The sequence below is a fragment of the Erigeron canadensis genome, chromosome 7, assembly GCF_010389155.1.
Source record: "Erigeron canadensis isolate Cc75 chromosome 7, C_canadensis_v1, whole genome shotgun sequence".
Classification (NCBI taxonomy): Eukaryota; Viridiplantae; Streptophyta; class Magnoliopsida; order Asterales; family Asteraceae; genus Erigeron; species Erigeron canadensis.
The window spans coordinates 10,175,663-10,198,634 of NC_057767.1; the positions used below are offsets into that span (position 1 = coordinate 10,175,663).

Genomic DNA, 22,972 nt, shown 5'->3' on the forward strand with positions numbered 1-22,972 from the left:
AATCACTTAACAGTTACAATTGCTTATAAAAGTCCTTGTGAACGATCTCGGCCTACCAGTTTTTACTGTACTGCATGCGATCAGGTACACTGCCTGTGAGTGTGTAGTAGTCAGTCTTTCGGTAAATCTTGTTAAAGCTAGATTTCACACATCACTGATGCACAGACTCTTGTCTTGCATTAACTCCATCATTAGGCCTTCTTGGTGCACATACTGTGATCCTTTCTTCAACACTTTGTGGTCTGCTTTGTTGCATCATTGTGCCACTGGAACCAATTCCACTTCCTAACCAACTCATTGTCCTCCCAAAAGCAACACTATGACCCCCCCCCCTGTTCTTACCAAATGAGTTTCCACCTCTTTTGATCCCTAACTTATTCCTACTTCTTATGTAACCATTTCTTATATAACCAGTTTCTACAAATATTAATGTATAAAATATATTAAAGCATATATTAAAACAATCACAAAAATTAAATCCATGTGTTGGAAATATATTAAAACAATCACAAAAATTAATGTATAAAATATATTAAAACAATCACAAAAATTAGGTTAATTACTTACCAAAACCTTTTGATGCATGTGTTGGGATTTTGAAGCCATCTTTTGTAACCCCAACCTTTCTCCCTAGGGTGACTGATAACTGCCTTTGTATCCTAACTGGACTTGATGGTTGGTCAGTTTGGATGGTTCTCTGAACAGGCTGTGACATTGACATGGGTTGAGTTTGCATGTCTTGACTGATTGGTTGGTTATTAGTCACTGGTTGAGACTGACTTTGAGATTTCTCACTCAACCTTTCAGCCACACTAGCCCATGAATTAGTGATCACTGGCTCAGAATTCCCAAACAAGTTTACTGCAACCCTTCTTCTTTTTGAGATATCATTATCTTGGTTACTTGTTTGTGATGGTTGACTCCCCATTCCTTGACTGTTACCTTCAGTTTGTGCCTGAATGTTGTTTCTCTTTTATGGTTGACTCTGCAATCCTTGGCTATTATTCTGACCTTGGGTTTCATTGTTGTTTCTTTGTGATGATTGAGTAGTTTCATGGTTGTTTCTTTCACATGACTGATTCTGCAGTCCTTGGCCTTGGCTTTCATTGTTGTTTCTTTGACTTGACTGACTCTGCATTCTTTGAGATGATTGATTAGTATGCCCTCCAGTTGCACTTTCATCCTGTCCAACCTTTGTTGTCTTCTTTTTTCTTGGCTTCTTAATATGAGCAGGCCTTGGAACAGCTCCATTCTTACATCCCCTCATATTATGGCCTTGTTGCCAACATTTGGAACAAGTCATAATGGCACCATGCCTTGTGACTCTGTTGTGACTTACCCTGGGTTCATGTACAGCTTTGATTCTTTGTTTCTTGGGCCTACCAGGCATATTCCTAGGCCTTGGGGGCAATGGCACATTGTGGTCAGGGTTTATTTGCCATGTGTCCATGCCACCAACAGGAATAAGGCACTGGTTGTATGCTTCTCTATACATATCTAGCCTAAACCAACCTGAAATGTAATCTTCAGGTTCCTGATTTAGTTTGAATATGGCATTCACAGCATGCACACAAGGGATCCCACTGAGTTCCCACAACCTACAATCACAACTCCTTGATTCTGTGTCCATACAATATGAGTATTTGTAATTCCTAACCTCAAACTTGTTACATCCAGCATTAATAACCAACTAGTTACCCCTCTCATTTTTAATTAAATCCATTTTCTTTCTAATAGCAGGACACACATCATTAACCCACTTAGCACTTAACTCTCTAATGCCCTCCAACCTTATCATTATTATGACCCTTAATGATTCTAGCAAGGTTATTATTGGCTTATTCCTAACTTTAAGCAAAACAGAATTCCAACATTCACTAAACCCATTTTCAACAGCCTCACAACCTGTGTGTAACCAAAAGAAGGCCCTAGACCAAGATTTGGGGTTTCTATCCATTAGGTATTTAAAGGCATTAGGATTAGCTACCTTAACCTCTTTCATGGCCTCCTCAAACTGGGCAGGATAAGTAGCCTTGCATGCCTTCCAAAAAAAGCTCCTGAAGTGTTCACCACTGTATATCTTCTTAAAGTTCTCATAAATGTGCCTTGCACACTGCCTGTGTTCTGCTCTAGGCATAACCTCCTTAACAGCTTCAATTAGACCCTACAAATTTATGAAATTAATTAACTTCATTTAAAATAAAGTGTTTAAAGTATAATTGAAAGTAAATTGAAGTATTTGAATTACCTTGTGTTGGTCTGACATTAGAGTTAGTTGATCACCTTCTGGACACTGAAGATCCTCTTCAAGCAAGCTCAAGAACCATATCCAGTTATCTTTATTTTCAACAGATACAATGGCCCAGGCAATTGGATAAATTTGGTTATTGTCTTCCCTCCCAACAGCAGTCAACAACTCACCAGTACATGAAGTTTTCAAAAAACAACCATCCAGTGCTACTATAGGCCTACACCCTCTTTTCTAACCTAACTTCAAAGCTGCCAAACAGACATAGAATCTATCAAAATACACCTTTCCATCTGGGTTCTGTGTTGTACCAAGCTTGACTGTAGACCCATGATTTGTTCTTAACAATGCATCACCATATGGCCTAAGTAGAGCATAGTGTTCCTCTAATGACTTCTCAAATTCAGTCAATGCCCATGATCTTGCCCTTTTGCATTGTGTATGAGTTACAAAACACTTGTATTTTTTCATCACTAACTCCTGCATTACAGACATTTTTATGTCTGGTTGTTGCCTTATCCTATCTGCAAAATGTCTGCCTATCCATCTATAATTAATTAAAGTCCCAAATTTGAAGTTCCTAGCTTGTTGCTCACCTTTCATTGTCCTGATTTGAAAAGTCTTCTCTTTAGACATCCAAGTAGCATACAGCCTAAAATTACAATTCTGTGGCTTTGGTTGATATCGCACACCATCTTTCTTCTATTTTCCCACACTTTCATCTTTAAGTCTTGGTGGCCTATTGCCACATCTTGCAATCAAACGGTCACTACCACTTCTTTCAAACCACAAAGAGTATCCATTTGCAAGTCCATAGTAAGTGAGACATTCCTTCAAGTCTTCCGCATTATTGTATTTCTCACCAACCTACAATTACATTCATATTGTTTTAGAATAAACAAATTATGCAGTAATAAAGTAATAAACAAATTATCAATTAATATAAACAAATGATGCAGTAATAAAGTAATAAACAAATTATCAATTAATATAAAAAAATTATGCAGTAATAAAGTAAGTTACCTTTGGTTCTTTCAATCTCCAATGTGTTGCCTTGTCATGCACAGGAAAAGTTGGAACAGGTTCAGGAGGTGGCTGCAGTGGGTCTTCATATTCTTCCCCAGTTTTCTTAGAGGTCAGTGCTTCAACAAGATCCTTAAGAAATTCATCATGTTCCTGTTGTATGATGTTTCTGTCATTAAGATGACTGTGCCCACCAACATAATTTGGATCAATCCTGGGTAAGTCTTTGGGTTTGGGAATCTTTGCAATTGGCTTTCCTTGTCTTACACTCCTAACTTCATCCTCCCCCTCACTTAAGTGGTCTAAAGAAGCAATAGACCCAGCATCATCATTTTCATCCTCTGCAACATATTCCTCATCACTATCTTCATCCTCTTCCTGAACCTCATCATTGTTTCCTATCTCTTGACCACCAACATTGTTGTCATCAGTCTCCTAACCACCAACATTGTTGACATCAGTCTCCTCACCACCAACATTGTTTTCACCCTCATCATCTACTTTATTTTCATTCTCAGTATCATACAAGCCTTCCTTATGTGCTTCTACCTTTATCTCCTCTGGATCATCTTTGTCATTCTGGATAAAGTTATCCAACTGTACACCCAAGTGGTCACAATAAACTTGCATTGTACCATATGTATCAGCCAGATCATAAAACGTTTCAAAATCAGTCTATCAAATTACCAATTACACCCTCTAGGAAGAGTACCAACTCACGTCGAGTCCTCTGTACAGTCTCAATTTCATCTTCCCGACCATTAACATACCGCAGTGGATTAAATAGAAACATACCATCGTGATGGATGTTTAGGGTGAACACTTTAGGCTCTCCCATCACTACAACATAAATAAAAAAACAAAAAATACAGCTAATTATAAAACGTAAGTGAAAAGCCCCAAATTAATTACCAGAAATTACTGTACATTGAACTCTAATTTTAAATCGTAAAACGTAATTCAAAAGCCCCAAATTAATTACCAGATATCATCGTAGATTGAACCCTAATTTTAAATAGAAACCACATAATTGAAAAGCCCAAATTAATTACCAAAAATTACTGTAGATTGAACCCTAATTTTAATTTGAAAGCATAAATGATGAAAACCCCCAAATAAAACCCATATTAAAAACCCTAATTGAAAAAACCATATTCAAACCCATGATTTGTTGTACAAAAAACCCTAAGTTGAAACCCCCAAATTAATAACCAGTAAATTACTGTATATAAAAACCCTTTTTTCTTTAGATAAAAACCGTATTTACTAATTAGTGTAAATTAAGATAACAAAACGTAATCACTGTATTTGAAACGTACCTTAAATATTACACATGAAACGATCTGGGTTTTGTGGTTTATGTTTGAGTGTTTAAGAGAGAAAAGAGAAGAAGAACAAAAAAAACGGGAGAAATGAATCACTTTTTTGTGGTTGTTACATTTATATATATGTTGACTCGCATTGTTCATTTATATAATTAAATAGCACGTGTAAATATATATGCCTCGTCACCATTTTTTATTAAGTTGTTTACCGGTTAATACTCCATCCGGTCACCTCTTACATACAATATTCATATACGAGTTATTCTTTCATACAATACACAAAAATAAAGAGTCTTTCATACAATAGTAATTGGAGACAAGTAACATACATCCACGGATATTTTTCCCTAATTATTTATGAGTCGTTCTTGTCGACGTTATTACTGATACTTATCCTTTATAGAACTCACTTATAATAAAATTTGCCGTATGGGAAAATTCTATGGGATATACATGTTGATTATATGAAACTCTGAGGTGTTGCCCATCATTGTGAACTATAACCATCATTGTGAACCATATAGTTGCACTATTGCAAGATGTGCTTTCATACCAATACGTAAATCACTATTGACAACTAGAAATACCCCCACGCAAATGATTTATGTAGTACTATAGATAACAACAACAATATTCAATTTCGTCAAATACGGGGTAGAAAATATTAGATGTAGATAGTGATACCTTTGCTCAAAAATAAAATAAAAAATTGGAACTTACTCTAAGCTAGCACTGGTTATAAATCAATCTGGCCTTGATATGTACATTGTTATAGAGCTTTGAGCGAAATTATACTTTCTTGAAACGGTTACAAAATGTGTGCAGCAAAGACATGATTCTAGCATCTTATATATGAGTTTATTCAAAAATTACAAAATAGGTGTACAGATCGCTTCTTTATATGAATAAGGCACAAGCAGGCGTAGACATGCACCCTTAGATGGTAAACAGCTACTTGGGGAATAGTCGTGACCATTGGATTAACCAAGGAATAAAGTGACTAGACATAAGAGAGATCGACTCTCGAACCATGAACACGACCTCAACAAACCTTTAGATGCGAAAGTGGTTAGTGATTGCTCATTTAGGTTTGATAAACTAGAGAGGGCCAACTGTTTCTTCAAAAACCAACACACTTTTTCCAAGAATTTAACATTTCATCATGTCTGTCAAGTGTTGTTTTATAAACAGCAGGCTCTTAAAAATATGTGAATCCCAAACAAGCCTTTGATATATCGACACTTTGATGGTTTTAGCTTTTTTTTCTTAGAGCAGTGATGGAACAATGCAAATGAGCAAAGTTTCGCACCAAGGAAGCTAAAATAGGAATGTCCACGACAGTTGTATCGTGCTACAGTTTACAACACATATTTACAACCCTTGATACATATTAGACTAAAAGCTTCGCGTAATAATTACTTTTGAGAGACCAATTATGTACAGATTCTTCCTCCTGCAACGAATACAGAAATAACACAAAACTGTTATCGACGAATTAGGGGTTTAAAAAACACTCATTTTGTGAAATACAACACAATTTTGGGCCATCTATCTACTTGTGAAAGGGTTTATTTGCTGTATGCTTTATGTAATAACTGGTCAAACAACAAATAGATAGAAGGGGGGACTGGGCGATCAAATTAAACAGGTTGTACATCACCTAAAGTCTACCTCTTAATAGTTCAACCCCTTCTGATCTTTTTATTCGATGGTTTAGACCATCATTGTAATAATAAACCATCTGGGTTACAACCTAGTGGCCATTTGCCCCCTAAAAAGCAACTTGGTGGGAACACCACCCAGGTTCGAATCCCTGCAAAAGCATATTCAACCAACCAAGGTTTATGGGGTCTCACCGTCAGGCGCGTTGCAGGGTCGCTAGCTTGAGAGGGAAAACTCCTCTACGGGACTAAAGGGTTCCCGAGAATTTACCCTTTTTTTATCTTTGTAATAATACCATTTACTTGACCATAATATATCTGCTGATCTCCATAAAGGATTTTGGATAAGAAACAAAGAATTGCTTACAAGACAACCCAACCCGGGCCTGTTTCAACCCCTACACACAAAAAATGATTTATTTTAAGCTGTGACCCATTTAACCTGCCTAATTCGCCCGTTTGCCCACTTTATTTTGGGGTATTGACGTCTGAGATTGATAGCAAGGGTGAGGGAAAAAGATGCTCCTTAATAATTTATTGGTATTTCAGTTGAAAGGAAACAGGTTTCTAGTATATTCGAACCAAAAAGTGACATCAATAGGAAAATATAGAATTTATATAGGATATACTCAATGATTGAATTCCCTTACCTGTTACGCCCAGTTCCTCTTGGATCGGAGTTGAGTGAGCTTATCCTTCCATTGGGCTGTAAGAAGCATCAAAACAGATTGTAGTGAGCAGACGTAACATTCTACTGTCGGATATGATTACAAACTTATATTAATAGTCTTAGAAACCAATTTTGGATTGAAAAATTATCTAGGAGGTTTTGTTGAGCATATGACCCGGCCCAAAACCCGACCTGAACCGACCAGCCCGATATGGTAACTGGTGGGGTCACGGGTTCGATTTTGTTGCACTGCCGGGTTTCGGGCCGGGTTTTGACTTGTGATGAACAAATGTCCCTTAAACCCGATAACCAAACCCGAACCGACCCTCCCAATAGGGTGGGGGCGGGTCACGGGTTCGATTTTGTTGCGTTGGCAGGTTTCACGATTGCACGGGCCTGACCGGTTCGGACCCGTGCAAATTCCTTTCATCCCATGTGACCTGTTTTCATTTCGGATAATCTTTATTTATTGTACGCATTTTACCAGTTCATACGTAAACGGGTCGAACTTGACACTTCAAGCTAAAGCCTGTGAACAATAAGATGTGTAACAACAAAAAATAAAACACACCGGCATCTCTGTAGCGTTCCTCAACTGCAGCAACAAGCATATTCCGAACTAGATTAAACTCCTTGGTCTCAACACAGGGCTGGCCATTTGGCCTGTCATCATAAACTCTTGGTTAGCTTCTTTCAAAATTAAGAACAAGTATCAAACCTTAAAGAACCTCAAAAATAGTCTGGCATGATAACCACAATAATAACTCAGAATCATATAGATGAACTGAACTTCAAGCATATTCATAAAAATGTCCTTTCTTCAATCAGGTTACACTTTTTTATACTCTTCTAGGGATATTTGGATTTTCGTTCTGAGCTAAATATGATATACTTGTACACCATACATAACGACAAGTATGTCAGTTTTTGTTAAAAGACAATTCTTCATATTATTTAATCCAACAAGATTTTATCTGATTATTAGTTATTACAACTTCCAAACACTATTTACAGCTCAATATCCATCTCTGCTTAAATAATAACCCATAAATTAGTTACCTGTCCAATTCTTTAAATAACAAACCATCTGAAGAAGATCCTTGAAATGAAGGCTTTGCAGATTCAACAATCTTCATACCATCATTATACGCCAAGAACTTGTTCACTTGTATTGGAACCTGAACTTGTATAAGAGAATAGCATTATTAAATCTTCCCTCATGTAATGAAATACTCCATATTAATGTTCAAAAGTAGAACTTTGTGTTTATGATTAAGTTAACGTACCTTGCACCGGACAGCAATATTAATGGCATCTGACGGACGAAGGTCAAAGCTAACACACTCACTTTCATCATCAGCCTAAAAACATCATCAGCAACATTTGAGTTTTGACAAGCTTCATAAATATATGTGAATTAAATGTCTAATTCTTAAACTAATTGTTCTTTCAGGTCCATGCCTTTGTGAGATATAATCGAGCAAAATACGCCTCATGTATTCTCTTGGTAACTCGGACAAGCTTGACCTGCATACAACATAAACCAAATTAATGACAAGAAAATGGAGTTAAGATTGGACGAGTTGGCATGGAGGGTAATGGTCAAAACCAGTAACACTTGTTGGCCATGTTGACTTTAGTAGTAATCTACATTTTGGGCAATTTTTGTCCCACTTGACCCATTTCCCTTTTGGTACATGTTTCACCCATTAAAGATAAAACATAATCTAGACCACAAATTCAAATATAAATGGATCAAAGTTGCCATATCTACATGAAAGCAGTAGAAGACTTACTTTATAACCCATCTTATCGACCATTTCCCGCACCACTTGATACATAGTTGGCCTGGCCTGAAACACAACAAAAATAACTCCTATTATTCAAAAAACATAAAATAAAAGGAAAAGGCAAAAAAAATAAAAGTCAAAACAGATAGAAATCCATAACAAAATATCAGCATACAATTTGAACATTCCGAATTGCTGCCATGAGCAGTACACTAGGCATCTCCACTGCAAAAAAAAATTTAATAATATGAGAAAGAGCCTATGTATGTAAATCCATAACAAAATGTCCAGCATTACCAAACTGACAAATTGAATATCTGGAGATCAAAAGATGTACATACAAACAATTATTGGAAGTAAAAGGCCTGTTCCATCTTCCATCTTCAGAACAATTGCAGGATGTGGAGCATAATCAGGAAGATGCCCATTTTGGGGATTGTTATGTGCACATCTTAGATGCCTGCCATCCCTCATTTTAACCAAGAACCCCTCTGGCCCGCTCTTCACCTCAACTGTATAGAAAATCAAAGTAACAAAAAGTGAAGTAAATACTGCGAAACAACCATAGAATTTACGTTCAGAACGACAGAAACAAGATTAAATTGTTCTTTGTTACAAGTTACAATGATGGCTAATTGGCTAGAGGGGGTGTTTAGATTTGCATTTTACACATGATTATGTGGTTATTGCAACTTAAAATGTCGAACAAATTACCTATTTAGCTTATTTAACAAAATTTCAAACTTGTAATCCCGTTTAACAGTATTATGCCTCTGATTTTTAACCAGATTACCCATTTTTGGTCATTTTACCCATTAACTTCTTAAAATCATTAGATTTTCCAAAACTAAAAAAAGTTGATTGTCCTGTATTTTCAACTTGGAGAAGCAAATTATCTGATTCTGGTATATGAATGTCATATAATCACTTTCAAAGATCATATCCAAACATCCTGTATAACTGACTAGTAATTGAAAAACAAATTAGCATTAAACAAAATCAAATTACTTAAAAACAACATAGATTTCTTACCAGCTTCCACAACACTAGATTCAACATAATCCGAGTCATTCTCATTGAAACTTTCCGCCATACTACCATTGCCATTTGAGGACGAACTAAAAGTACACATAATGGTCTTTAGCTTAGGTTGACCACGCATATGCACCCGATAGCTATAAACACCTCTATATCCCCAAATCTCACTTCTAAGACTTTTAGCCTTCGATAAACCCCCGTTAACTACAGGTACTCTACAAGCCCCTCCTTGCTTCCTATGCATAGAGGGGCAAACAACTGGACCTTGTAAAGAACTCATCATACCTGTTAACAAATATCCAAAACACCAACTTACCAAATCATGATTTACAAACTACTACGTATAAAAATACAACGGCAGACCCACTTTTCATTTCATGTTTCAATTCCGATGGGACCCAAACAAACAATACCATATTTATTAACATACAATTAACACCCACGAGGTACAATAAGTGCACACTAAATATGTTAATTTGATCACATGCCTATCATAGTACATTATCAATAATATCATCATGTGTATAAATAATTCGTGTACCACATGTCCTATTCCACAACAACCTAGTACACAATCACAACCAACTCTTATTAAACTTTTTACAATCAATTTACTACAATTTTAAGTAACGGTAGCTGATATGACAAATTCAATCCTTTTTTCTGTTACATTTATGGGATATTTAGCAACAAAATTGCACCTAATGATTTTCTAGTCATAACATATATTTCTACACAAAAATATATAAACGGATGCAGTTTTCCTTGTTCATATTTCGCGTTGAGAGCGAGTCATTTGACTAAGATTTAAACGGCCTATCTGGGTATCCCGTGGCCATTCCAAACGATTTCTCACCACGGAGATGTTACCTAGTGATATTCAAACCAGAGACCGCTTGTGAAGCCATCAAGTGTCATGACCACTAGGTCGCCTTCTATATATGGACAAAACACAACAAGAAAAACTATTGTATCCAATCCCGACATAAGTGGGGTACAGGGTAGGTGTACTGTAGACAGTCTTATCTCGGTACCTCTACCTAATGCTCCCAAAAGGACCTCCGGCCAAAAAGTGAATAAATATTTGCTATGATATACGAAAGCAAGTACCCGCGCTTTGCGGCGGTGAGATGGTGAGGTGATAGGTCATAGAGTGTGATAGGTTATAAAGAGTCATAGTCAAATGTCTTAACCGTATGGGCTCCGCCCTCATATTTAAAAATTCGTCGAAAGTATATCGAATGACATCTCTATCTCTAATGAATGACAGCTCTATCTCTAATGAAAGAGCACGAAATTTTATGAGCACCCATATAATTTTTATAATTTATCGATTTACGGTTTTTGAGATAAAAAAATTTTTAATGAACCGGAGGAATAAATGAATCATGGAGGAGAGAGAAAATGTATGATTGGTTGATATTTGATGAGAGAGAAAGGGTAATATAGTTATATTAGATAAATATAAAATAGATAGAAGGGGCATTTTAGGAAAGCAAATGTTGAATCTTAAAATTTAGACTGAGGAATCCACTTTATAATATAGTATAGATATATGTAAGAAATGTCACACAAAAATGATAGTGAATTATTATAGTACTAATATATTTCATTATTTCTAGTTAACAAATGTTTGCTATGAATTAATTATACACCAGCACAAGATCATCAAAGAGATATATAGATATAGATACATATAAAAACCAAAAGCATATAACATAAAACAGAGCAAAGAATCTAGACAACTTTATAAGACTATCAAACATGTATCTGTCAAAAGTCAAAACAGAGATCATCATATATGAAATAAATATTATATCTACATGTAATTTAAAGAGACATAAAAAGAAAATCCTAAAAAGATTTATGTAACACAAAAGGGTCCTGACCTTAATATAGTTTTGAAGAAAGTGATATAGAAAAGTGAAGAAACAGGATAAAGAAAATGAAATGATAAATGGTGATCGAGAGAGAGAAAGAGATATAAAGAGAAGAAAGCGTTAGTAATGGGATATTTATCTGAGTTGAGTGTATGTGAATGTGTTCCCTTTTTTCATATTTTTTCTTTTTTCCTATTTTGATGTATGAATTATTTGAATTAAATTGACAAAAATGTCACTATCTCAAGAAAGATACATTTTAACACCTTTTAATATTAATTTGGGATAAGTGCCCAAAAATGTAACTAAGTATGACCAAATTTCTATTGTAGGAACCAACTATCAGTTTTAGATATTGTATGGAAGTAACTTGGTAAAAAAGTCTAAAACATTAAAAAGTGACTTGTTCCATCATTAGCCGGTAAATACTCTATTTTCTTTTAATTATTTCCGACGTGGAATATGTGAGTTGGCAAATAACAACAAAAACTAACTTACATATAAAAACAAACGTTGGATCAGTTTCTCATTTCACACACACTTTTACACACACACGACAATTCCAAACCAAATCCACACATACAACATATATACGAAATCCAAAATTCGTCTTCGATCGATGTCTATTTAACTCTTCCACTGCTATATCAAGGTATGTCCTTCATTTATCTACAAGTAATTCATGTTTTGTAGCAAATATAGAAAGGGGGAAAACCAAAAACCCTAATTTTTCATTTTTTCAATTTTTTAAATTTTATTGCAATTGCTTTCTATGTCAGAATATGCAAGATTCAATTCCTCGTATATTCTTTGACCACAAATACTAAGTATCTTTGGGAAGGCTGTTAAAAGTAAGTGTCATCTCTTGAATACTCCTAACAGTTAATAAAATGTGATAGCTTGGTTCATTGTACAGGAATGCAAGATGAATAAAGGGGTATTATACATAGGATAATTATTGTTGTATTGTTGCTTGTGTATATTTGCTACGAGAGAGACGGAATAAAAGGCAATTCAAAATTGTTGAGTTGTGTAAAGGAAAGCAAGTAGACCCGATTCTTACAGTTATCAGATACAGGAGTATGAGATTACAGGTTCAGTCGCCACCAGCTCACATATTCCACGTCGGAAATAATTAAAAAGAAAATAGAGTATATACCGGCTAATGATGGAACAAGTCACTTTTTAATGTTTTAGACTCTTTTACCAAGTTACTTCCATATAATATCTAAAACTGATAGTTGGTTCCTACAATAGACATTTGACCATACTTAGTTACATTTCCATGCACTTAAGTATTTACCGGCTAATGATGGAACAAATCACTTTTTAATGTTTTAGACTCTTTTACCAAGTTACTTCCATACAATATCCAAAACTGATTGTTGGTTCCTACAATAGACATTTGACCATACTTAGTTACATTTCCAGGCACTTATCCCTATTATTTTTATATCCGTGCAAATCGGGTGGTAGTCATGACGACAGCGGTGTGATGTTGGGAGCGACTGTTAGCGGTTGAGGCGGTGTATGGATAACTGATGTAAAGTATGTGATGTAAGGTTAATGCCGATATTTTAAAAGATAAATGACTTTAATCATTGGGGTATTTTAGATAATTTCTTCATGTAACTTTCAATAAGAGATTTTTTTTTTAATTAAATAGTATAGTTATAATTAAATCTTAAAAGGACATTTTTTAGTAATACTAGTCATAGGTCGATGCGATGTGTAGTAGTGATGGTGGTGAAAGTGACGGATGATGGTTGCGATAGTGGCATAGTTATTGATGTAAAAGGAACTAACGAAAAGAAGATGTAGTTATTTTAAAGGATGAAAATTTTATGTTATAAATAATTTCATTAAAGAAAATATAATTATATTAGGTGAAAATATTTAAATTTATAAATAAGACAGATGTGTAACTTTGATAAATCAAGTTTTTTTTTTCATAAATGAGATGTAATCAAACGTTTTATAATGTAGTATTAATGATTGTAAAATAATCATAGCTCATAGTTGAAAATATAAACTATTGTTTTAAGTAAGTTTTATGATAGAATATATTTTTTTCCTTTTGAAGTTTTTTAAGCGACAATTGATTTACAACTTAAAAGTGTGAAATAACTAAAAGTTAGTTTAAATACTCCAACCATATTATTAAAGAGGTATTTATATAATCTTTTAAGAATTAAAAGTCTAACCAAAATAAAACCTCAAAATGCTCCTTCAAGTCATTATTCATTTTGAATTCTCTTTTTTTTTTTTTTTCAAATAGAAGCTTTGGTGGATTCAATTAAATAAGATTTTTAACATAATAATATCTTTTCGTTTGACCGAAAGTTAGAAGAACAAAAAATCGTATTGAGATTATTCTAAGTTTCTTACGGCTACTATTAGATAAAAAAAACAAGGGTTATCTTTAATGTTTTATACAATTTGTTAGATGTTGGGTAATGTTTTGTGTGAAATTTGGTTTTTTACATACGAACAATGTTAAATTCATCGAGACTGTATTGGAAGATTGTTTGGGTGAGTCCATGGTATTTAGACGCCATTATAATCAATTGAATTTGATTGTTCGTGGATACTTTATAAAAATCCGCCATTGATCTTTTCCTCCACTAAGAAGGGATCTAGTACCCAACTATTGACTTCTCTTGGGATTTCATAAAACTCTATTCACATTCATGATTTAAACCCAGACTATAATGCATTTTTTTTTGAAAAATTTCATATATGTCATTGATAAGTTAGAAAATATCATATTTATCCAATTAAATTTTAAAATATCATATATGTCATTTCTAATTTATCAATATATCAAATATGCTATTATTAAGTAACAAAATATCATAAATGTTATTTCCAATCTACTAATTATCAAATGTGCCGTTGTTAAAAAAAAAATTAAATATCATATATTTCTATTATTAAATTTGAAAAACACCATATATGTCAATGAAATATATCATATATGCCCTATTAAATTAATTTAGTCAAAATAAAACATAATTTTTTAAAATATTATTAATGAAAATTTTGAAATTCACAGTTACACACGTATTTTCTTTTGTTTTTATAGTTCAATCCATGGTTTTTTTCCAAACCATGTACATTTAATTCAACATTACCGACATGATTATATTGATTGATCTTTTTAAATCCGTTATTCATTTCAATTCATGGTACATAGTAAGTGTTGCGATCATGGTTTGTAAGCGACTCAACCATATGTGATGCTTTTATATTTTTGCTTACTAATTAGTCTCCACGACATTTGATGCAAGAAAACTCATGAATTAAAAGAGAGAAGATAAATTTGAATTTAAAATTTAATGATGAATTTAAAGTATTTGATAAAGACATGTTAGCTATATTTCAAAAATACTGACAACATATATAACATTTAATAATAATGTATTTGGGCACACACGATTTTTTTTACTTAACAATGACATATTTGATATTGGGAAAAACAAATATGTTGTTAGAAGCATGTATGCTTCTCAATTCCCCTCACAATCTTTCCCCCTAAAAATCACATGTGTAAATACAAAATCATCTCCCCTCACAAAATCATGCTAGAAGCATGCTTCTAACAGCACATTTGTTATTCCCTTTGATATTTGAGTGTATTAAGAGTAGCATATTTGATATTTAAGTGTATAAGAGTGACACATATGATATTTCAAAATTAAATTGGGCAAATATGATATTATTTGACTTATCAATGGCATATATTAAATTATCCTTTTTTATATAAATTCGAATAATTTATCAGTACATGTATTTTGTATTTGATATATTTTTTGATTTTCTTTTTTCAAGTTATCAATAGTGAATTGTTTTTGGGGAAAATGAGTAAATGAGAATGGTATTGTTTCATATTCAAATTGAGTGAAAACCCTTTCACATTAAATTTTAACACTATCTATTTTTCATTAAAAAAAAATATATTGTTGCTAGAAAAAGTAAATAATTACATAATTTAAAAACTTAAGCTGGCAGCATGCTCTAAGTTATCCCCTTGTTCTTCTTAAGAAAATTCGTTTGAATAATGAATCAGGCTAGTTGACTGTTGGCTGTTGGTTCAGTCTTCTTCTTTAGTTTTTTTTTTCTTTTTAGTTTTAGTTTTTAAGTTAGCGTGTTGTGTAGATGTTAGCTTAACTTATTGAGGTTTTTTTCCCTTTTAATTAGCTTGACAATATTTTAGTCTTTCATGCTTTAACCAATAAATTCTTTTAACACTTTCGCGTGAATAGTGAAGCAGCTGGTTGGCAGTTGTCTCAGCAGCCTGCCTACTTAGTTTTTTTTTTCCTTCCAATTTTAGTGTTTAAGTTAGCGTGTTGTGTAGATGTTAACTTAACTTCTTGGTTTTTGTTTTTTCAATTTTTAATTTTATTTAGGGTGGTAATATTTTAGTTTTTCATACTTTAACCACTAAATCCTTTTAAGATTTTTTATTTTTACCATTAAAGTTTAACGATTCATGTGATACAACTTTAATCAATTATAATTTTCACAATCAAAGTTTTAAGCTTCTTATTTTTATCTTCCAAAAACATTGCAAATTTATATTTCGTCATCAAAGTTTTATGTTTTAAGATTAACGTGTATTGTTTAACGATGTGTTTTTGTGTCTAATGGTAACAGTTGGCGTGTTACAATTAATTGCCTGCATTCAAATCTATGTTCGGTTGTTATCCCGAGTCAATGATCGGGTATAACACTAGTTCTGTTAAAAATCATTTTATGTTTGAAATGGGTTTTTTTTTTAAATAAGATTTGAAAATGGAAAAATGAGAATGGCATTGTCTCATATTCAAAGTTGATTGAAAATGCTCGTATTAGTCCCAACTATCACTAGATGGGTGCTGAAGACACCTCTATGTCGATGGTGAGTGAACTTTGCAACACGATCAATTAATCTGGATGTGACCAGTTTAGTTTGATCGTGTACCAGGTTAACTGGAATTAAGTATTAAAGTGACAGAATGTTAATACATGCAATAATATAAATGACGAGCATATAAACTGGTGAGACAATATGTAATTTTCAAGTGTATTTTATTTATTACTGTTTAAATAAAATACAAGGTTGTTGCGGAACCAAGATAATACAAGAATGTAAATATCCTAACAACCCATGAATTACAATTGATCTAAACTTGGAAATTCTCCTAAACAATCGAAACACTTAGAGTTGTGAAATGTTTCTTTTTGCGATTGAGAGAATATTGCACAAGTTCACCAATATTGCAGAATATTTGTATTTGCAAAGTTATTGAAACAGCTTGTGCAAGGACCTCTATTTATAGTCGAAGATTGAGCATGGGGATCTCAACTTCGATGTACAAATATGGTTGACAGCACACAAAAGTATTGTTTAAATAATCCTTTGTGTGTGTTAAATAAAGTAAGACAAAAGGTTACTTTATTCAACCACTCTACATCTTTGTATCTTTATCCAAAGACAATATCATTGTCCGGTTAAAAGGATGTAGAGTAAAAAAGGTCCTCCTCGTAATCAGTGTAAAGCTTTGTAAGAGCATTTACACTGGAGGATTCTCCAGTTGATTGATCTGGTAGATTGTCAACTGGGCTTCGCTGCCATTGCCAATCTCTATTTTCCATTTGTTGTCTTTGACTTCAACTGGAAGGTCTTCAGATTCTAGTCGTCTGATCTCAACTGGAGGAAGTCATCAGTTGCTAAACCTGTACAATGCAACTGGACTTCTAATATTTCGGACAATTCCTCATGCTCTCCAGATGTCACTGGAGAGCTCCAGTTTAGTTAAAACTGGACCTAACAAATTCCCCCTAATTGTCCTGAAATATTGTCAAGTATTTTCAAACTTGTTTCTATACAAGTTTAAGTTTGAAATACTTGAATTTGATAAGACCTATTAAGTTTCCAAGACATTTTTATAGATCATCAAATGTCTTGGATTTTGTTTTAAGTGTTTGTAGATCTTATCAGATATCTTACTTGTAGGTTACAATCTGGCAACTTGTATATACATACAATTTCAAATAAATTACAAGAGAGTACACAAAATTACAAGCAGATAATAGTTAGAAGGAAAACTTAAACAGATGGCCCTTCGCCAGTTTTCCTTCTCTTTGAGACTGATGAAATCGGCTGAGTATCCTCAGGATCAAGGCCTAATCTTTCTTCAATGTTTTCCTTGAACTTGATGAGATTTTGCAATACATACTCCCAGCCTCTTTCAACTTTATTCTTCCTCTGCCTCCCCTCCAACAGCCTCAACATCTCAACATGCTCGGAATGACCATACTGATTGACATCCGGGTTCTCAGTAGTCCTTTTAGGTCCACCAAAGTATTGTACCTCAACAACAAAATGCTTGGCACCAGGCTTAATTGAAACCTTAACATCAGTAATCCTGCCTCTATTGTGCCTTCGACGCTGTACATCTGACAAATATGTGCGAGCTTCAGATTCATTTGTCAGTTTGATTTTGCTCGTGCTCAGCTTTTGTGTAGCAGCTCGAATATCATCTGTTGTGGGTTCACATGGTTCTACCCAAGTCCTCAGATTTGCATCTCTTGGTAAGGCCTTTTGTTTTCTTCCTTTGGACTTGGGTGGATTCAACACTTTGGTGACCGCCTTCTTGACCTGCTCAGTTCTCTTGAGAATCCCTTCAGATCTGATCTCTCTGGCCTTTTCCACCGATACATTCAAACACTTTGCATCCAGTTCAGCCTCATCATCCTGGTAGTGTTTGTCCAGTTCTACTTCAAGCATCTCCTTCAGTGCATTGACTATTCTTGTATCTTCTTTGATCTTCTTGTATTCAACAAGTGTCAAGCCAAGGAGTTGAGCATCAGTGATATCAACAAGAGGGGTTGGAAGATTTTTTCTTGATTCAAACTGGTTTGCCTTCATTTGTTTCTTCCTTTCCTTGACCAGGTATCCCACTCTTGCTAATTTCTGGCTCTCGCTTTCAGTAACTGGAGGCAACAAATCGACATTGCCAGTTTCCAACATTGGTGCATCGGTGGCTGGTTCCAAAGATTCATCAGCAATGGCCTTTCCCTTGTCAACACTCCCTACCACCACATCATCAAACACCTCAAACCCTTGCTCACCAGCCTCAGTACTGGTAGCCATCACAATCTCCTTCCCTTTACTTGAAGTCTTCACAAGAGTGTGAGGGGCATGTACCGACCTTTCCCCCTTGGCAGCATCTAGTCCCTGCCTGATGGCTTCAAAATCAGCATGACTAGAGGGCAGGCGATCTAGAGGCTGCCATGATTGCATTGTCTTACACTCTTTGAAGACTCCACAAAGCATGCGAACTGTCCTCCAAAGATGATTTATCTCTTGAGATTGAGTCATTACATTTCCACTTGTCTGCTCTTGACTCTTTAAAATTTGTTTGAGAATGGAGAGATCATCTGAAGAGAGCCCAGTTGCAGGGACTTCCTGAGCACTGTCAGGCTCAACCGCCCTTCCTTTGCCAACTTCAGTGGTCAGATCAGATATGGCAGTTGAATGTTCAGACACTTTGCTAGCCAGCGTATCCAGACTGCACCTCAACCGATCAATCTCAGATGTTATTGGAGTGAGATCGACCTGGGGCACTGCAATCTTGGTGATCTCAGATATCACCTTTTCTATCAAGTTACTCTCACTGGCAGCCAAAGTTTCTTCGATCTTGAGACCCACTGAAGAGGCCAACCGACTCCCAAGCTCTGTCACATCTAGGCCAGGTTTGCTACACAGCTCTTGCACCTGCCTTTCCAGATTCTTAATATCAACCTCTGAAGATCTGACAGTATTGTTCAGCAGGTTGGATATTGAGGATGTGACTCCAGATTGAGTCAGTGCGAATGCCTCCCTTAAAGATATTGCCAATTGATTGGAGGATTCCACTAACTCGTTCAGCTTGCCAAACACCAAGTCCTCATTAGCAGAGAACTTGTTAATCCCCAGGTCAACCACTTTAATATTTTGCAGATGATCCTTGTGGTACCTGGAGAGGGACTTGGTGTTCTTCTCCAGTGTCTTTTGAATCTCTTCCACCCTCGCAAGAAGGTTCGAGAGATCGGTTTGAAAAGACACGAACTGGCTGTCCAATGACGGAGGAGAAGGTGTCACTGGACCAGCTGAGAAAGCTACAGGTGCAACTGGACGAGGTATGACAATATCTGGTTCTCCAGTTGCAGTAGCATCAGTAGAGAGAAGAGGAGGGGTTGTAGAAATGAAAGGAAGAGATTCAATGTGGCGTTCATGCTGAGAATGCTCAGGTGTGAACGACGGCGACGGTGGGGTTAGGATGTGTCTATTTCTAGGCACACCCATAGAAGAAGGTGATTGGCGAGAGGTGAATATTGGAGGTATTTCTAAGCTTTGTACATGAGTTGGGGAAACTGAAACATGTGGTTCTTGGGGTTGACCAAGGAGAGAAGGGAGCTGATCAAGTATAGTCGCATCAGCCATCTCCTGGTCAGATTCTGTCTCAGATGAGTCCGAAGACTCAAGCTGAAACACACCCTCATTTATGCCAAGATCCATAAATGTTGGGGGTGGCTGAACAAGTTGTTCAGACTCCTGATGACCAGTTTGAGTTGCCTCAATGGTATCATCAGTTTGAGGATCCGTTGCCGAAGCATCTTCTCCCTGGACAGAGGTGACTGGTGCCTCAACCACAACTGCTCTATCCTCAGTTGCAATATCATCGGCAGCGGCTTCAGAGACCACTATCACAGATTGTGACTGGTCAGGTGCAGCAAGTCCAGATCTTGATCTCCTGCTTTTAGAGGATCTTCTTGCTTTAGGAACTGCCTGGACTCCTGCTTCTGCCACAGTTACAACTTCAGTAGACGAACCGGTGGGTCCCTCATTATTTTGAGGCCCGCCCAGTTGCCTTTCTGATTCACCAGATTGTGGTGCATCAGTTTTAGAGAATGCAAAAATCATTCTCGGGGACATCTGGACTTCATCAGAAGTGGACACCAGGTTGTCCAGATTCCTCAACAGTTCTGGCACAGAGAACGAGGATTGCGTGTTGTTGTACTCGTCTCTGCCCAGAATCTGAATAAAACAAAGGGACAGAAACCTTGAAAAGGGAACACAAGGACCCCTGTTACCCTTTAACTTGAATACCAGGCTTCTGAACAAAATGCCTGCAAAATCCACCCTCAGCCCATTCCAAAGGCAGTACGCCATTTCTGCCTGGAAGGAGTTTATCTGGTCCAATCCACCAGAACTCCCTCCCAAACTTTCCACCAAGTGGACCATAAAGAACTTCCAGGATGGTGAAAGCCCCTTCATTGTAATGGACCCCTTGGTCTTCAACACATCCCCCTCCACCATCTCCTTATTTCCCATATCAAGGAAGACCTGGCGGAAATTGATATTGGAGGAAATCACCACTGGAGTTTCATTATGTCTCCAGTAGTTGAGGTTAAGGGCTTCCCTCAACGTTCCAGTGGTGATGGTACACGGGACTGACCCATCCTTTAGAGAAAAGGAGATGGATGAGCAGTCCTCAGAAAGAGAGGCAGTGTACCAGAACTCACACAAGTAATCATGGAATAGCTTGTGTGGATTCAAAGAGAAGGCATCGCTGAGGGGAGAAATCCGAAGAAAGGATTGGATTCTCCCGATAAGAGAGTCAGCGGCCTGGAGCCCTTGAAGAGATGCCATTGGATTATTTGGATTTAGTTTAATAAGCTTAGAGCTTATGGGAGCACCAGTGGCACGATTAACATTTTGTGATGGAATGTACTCAGCAGTGAGTAGATTCACATCACGAGAACGAGATGAAGAAGAAGAAGATTTAGGAGCCATTTGTGAATTTAGATTTAGGGTTTTGGACTTAAAGAAGAAAGAGAGAAAAGGATCTCGAATTGTGAATGATTGAAAGAGTAAATGAAGGAATTTTGAGAGAAGTAAATGAGACGGATATATTGGTGGGGGTATATATAGGCAGTAAAAATATTGCCAAAATATATACGAAAAGATATTTTAGTCTCCAAAAGTTTGAAATAATTTGTAAAAAGTTATTTTCCAAAATTTTGAGAATTCAAAAATATTTAATACTTCCCATCAAGCATTTAATGCTACGACGGCTGGTATTCACATTTACCCACTAACTTCACCAATACCCATAAAAGTGCAGTACATTTCGGCAAAAGTCTTGACACGTAAGACATGTCAGGTGACGTTCGTGAGTGCGAGGTTAGTACTCGAGTAACATCACGTGTCACAAGTATCCACCAAGTAAAACACAACGTTATGAAATCTGGCTGACCACCATTTTGAGACAAGACCAAACTAGCAACCAAAAGAAAATTTAGATGCCAGTTTCAACTGATAACCTTCAGTTGCATTTTTCAATAATTTATTTGAAAAATATTTTGAGTCTTTTTCCCCCTAAAAATGTGATCCATTTGATCAATGACTAGTCTTTGAGTACATCAAGGCGTTCAATCTCCAACCAATCAAGGATCACCTGGACCATCCTCAACTGAAGGGCCTCTTCAGTTTAATGAGGATTTAACATACCCAGTTCACTGATGAGATGTTTAAAAGTCTTTTCATCAAGAGGTTTTGTAAAAACATCAGCTAACTGTTTATCAGTGGGGATGAAATGTATTTCAATATCTCCTTTCATAACATGATCACGAATGAAGTGATACCTGATATCAATATGCTTTGTCTTTGAGTGCATCACTGGGTTGTGAGATATAGCAATAGCACTGGTGTTGTCACAAAAGATTGGGGTTCTTGTAAATTTCATGCCATAATCAAGTAACTGGTTTTTGATCCAGAGAATCTGGGCACAGCAACTGGCCGCAGAAATGTATTCTGCCTCAGCAGTAGACATTGAGACTGAAGTCTGCTTCTTACTTGTCCAACTCACCAGTTTTCCCCTAGGAAATGACATCCACCAGTTGTGGATTTTCTATCAATCTTACAACCTGCATGATCTGAATCTGAATAACCCATTAGATCTAACCCTGAGCCTTTGGGATACCAAAGACCAAGGCTAGGGCACCCTTTCAGGTACCTGAAAATGCGTTTAACAGCATGCAAGTGTGATTCTTTTGGATTTGCCTGAAATCTGGCACATAAACATGTTGCAAACATTATATCTGGTCGACTGGCAGTTAGATACATCAGTGAACCAACCATTCCACGATATTCTTTTTGGTCCACTGGTTTTCCATTTGGGTCAGAGTCCAAATTTAATGGAGCTGAAATAGGTGTGGTTTTTGATGGGATTGAATCAAATTTGTATTTTCTCAACAAATCTCTGACATATTTTCTTGGTTAATAAAAATACCATCCATGGTTTGTTT

At 35.9% G+C, this 22,972-nt stretch overlaps 2 protein-coding genes across 3 annotated transcripts; both read right to left on the reverse strand.

Annotated features, from left to right (window-relative positions):
* Positions 1 to 973: 973 nt before the first annotated feature.
* LOC122608941 lies at positions 974 to 2,851 on the reverse strand. Its single transcript, XM_043782009.1, has 4 exons — positions 2,488 to 2,851; positions 2,249 to 2,337; positions 1,699 to 2,164; positions 974 to 1,620 (listed from the first exon to the last, which is right to left on the reverse strand). Exons 1-4 carry the CDS (start codon positions 2,849 to 2,851, stop codon positions 974 to 976), a joined length of 1,566 nt encoding a protein of 521 aa, XP_043637944.1.
* A 2,950-nt stretch (positions 2,852 to 5,801) lies between these two features.
* Positions 5,802 to 11,778, reverse strand: LOC122606867 (bifunctional nuclease 2-like). 2 transcript variants are annotated; one of them, XM_043779748.1, is made up of 11 exons: positions 11,645 to 11,775; positions 9,750 to 10,040; positions 9,059 to 9,229; positions 8,893 to 8,942; positions 8,724 to 8,780; positions 8,389 to 8,454; positions 8,214 to 8,288; positions 7,987 to 8,105; positions 7,499 to 7,590; positions 6,908 to 6,963; positions 5,802 to 6,049 (listed from the first exon to the last, which is right to left on the reverse strand). In XM_043779748.1, the coding sequence occupies exons 2-10, from the start codon at positions 10,036 to 10,038 to the stop codon at positions 6,911 to 6,913; spliced, it is 972 nt and encodes a 323-aa protein (XP_043635683.1). In that variant the 5' UTR covers positions 10,039 to 10,040; positions 11,645 to 11,775; the 3' UTR covers positions 5,802 to 6,049; positions 6,908 to 6,910. The 2 variants fall into 2 exon arrangements, with proteins under 2 accessions (XP_043635683.1, XP_043635684.1); XM_043779749.1 differs by lacking the exon at positions 5,802 to 6,049 and having other exon boundaries at positions 6,907 to 6,963; positions 11,645 to 11,778.
* Between the last annotated feature and the right edge of the window lie 11,194 nt (positions 11,779 to 22,972).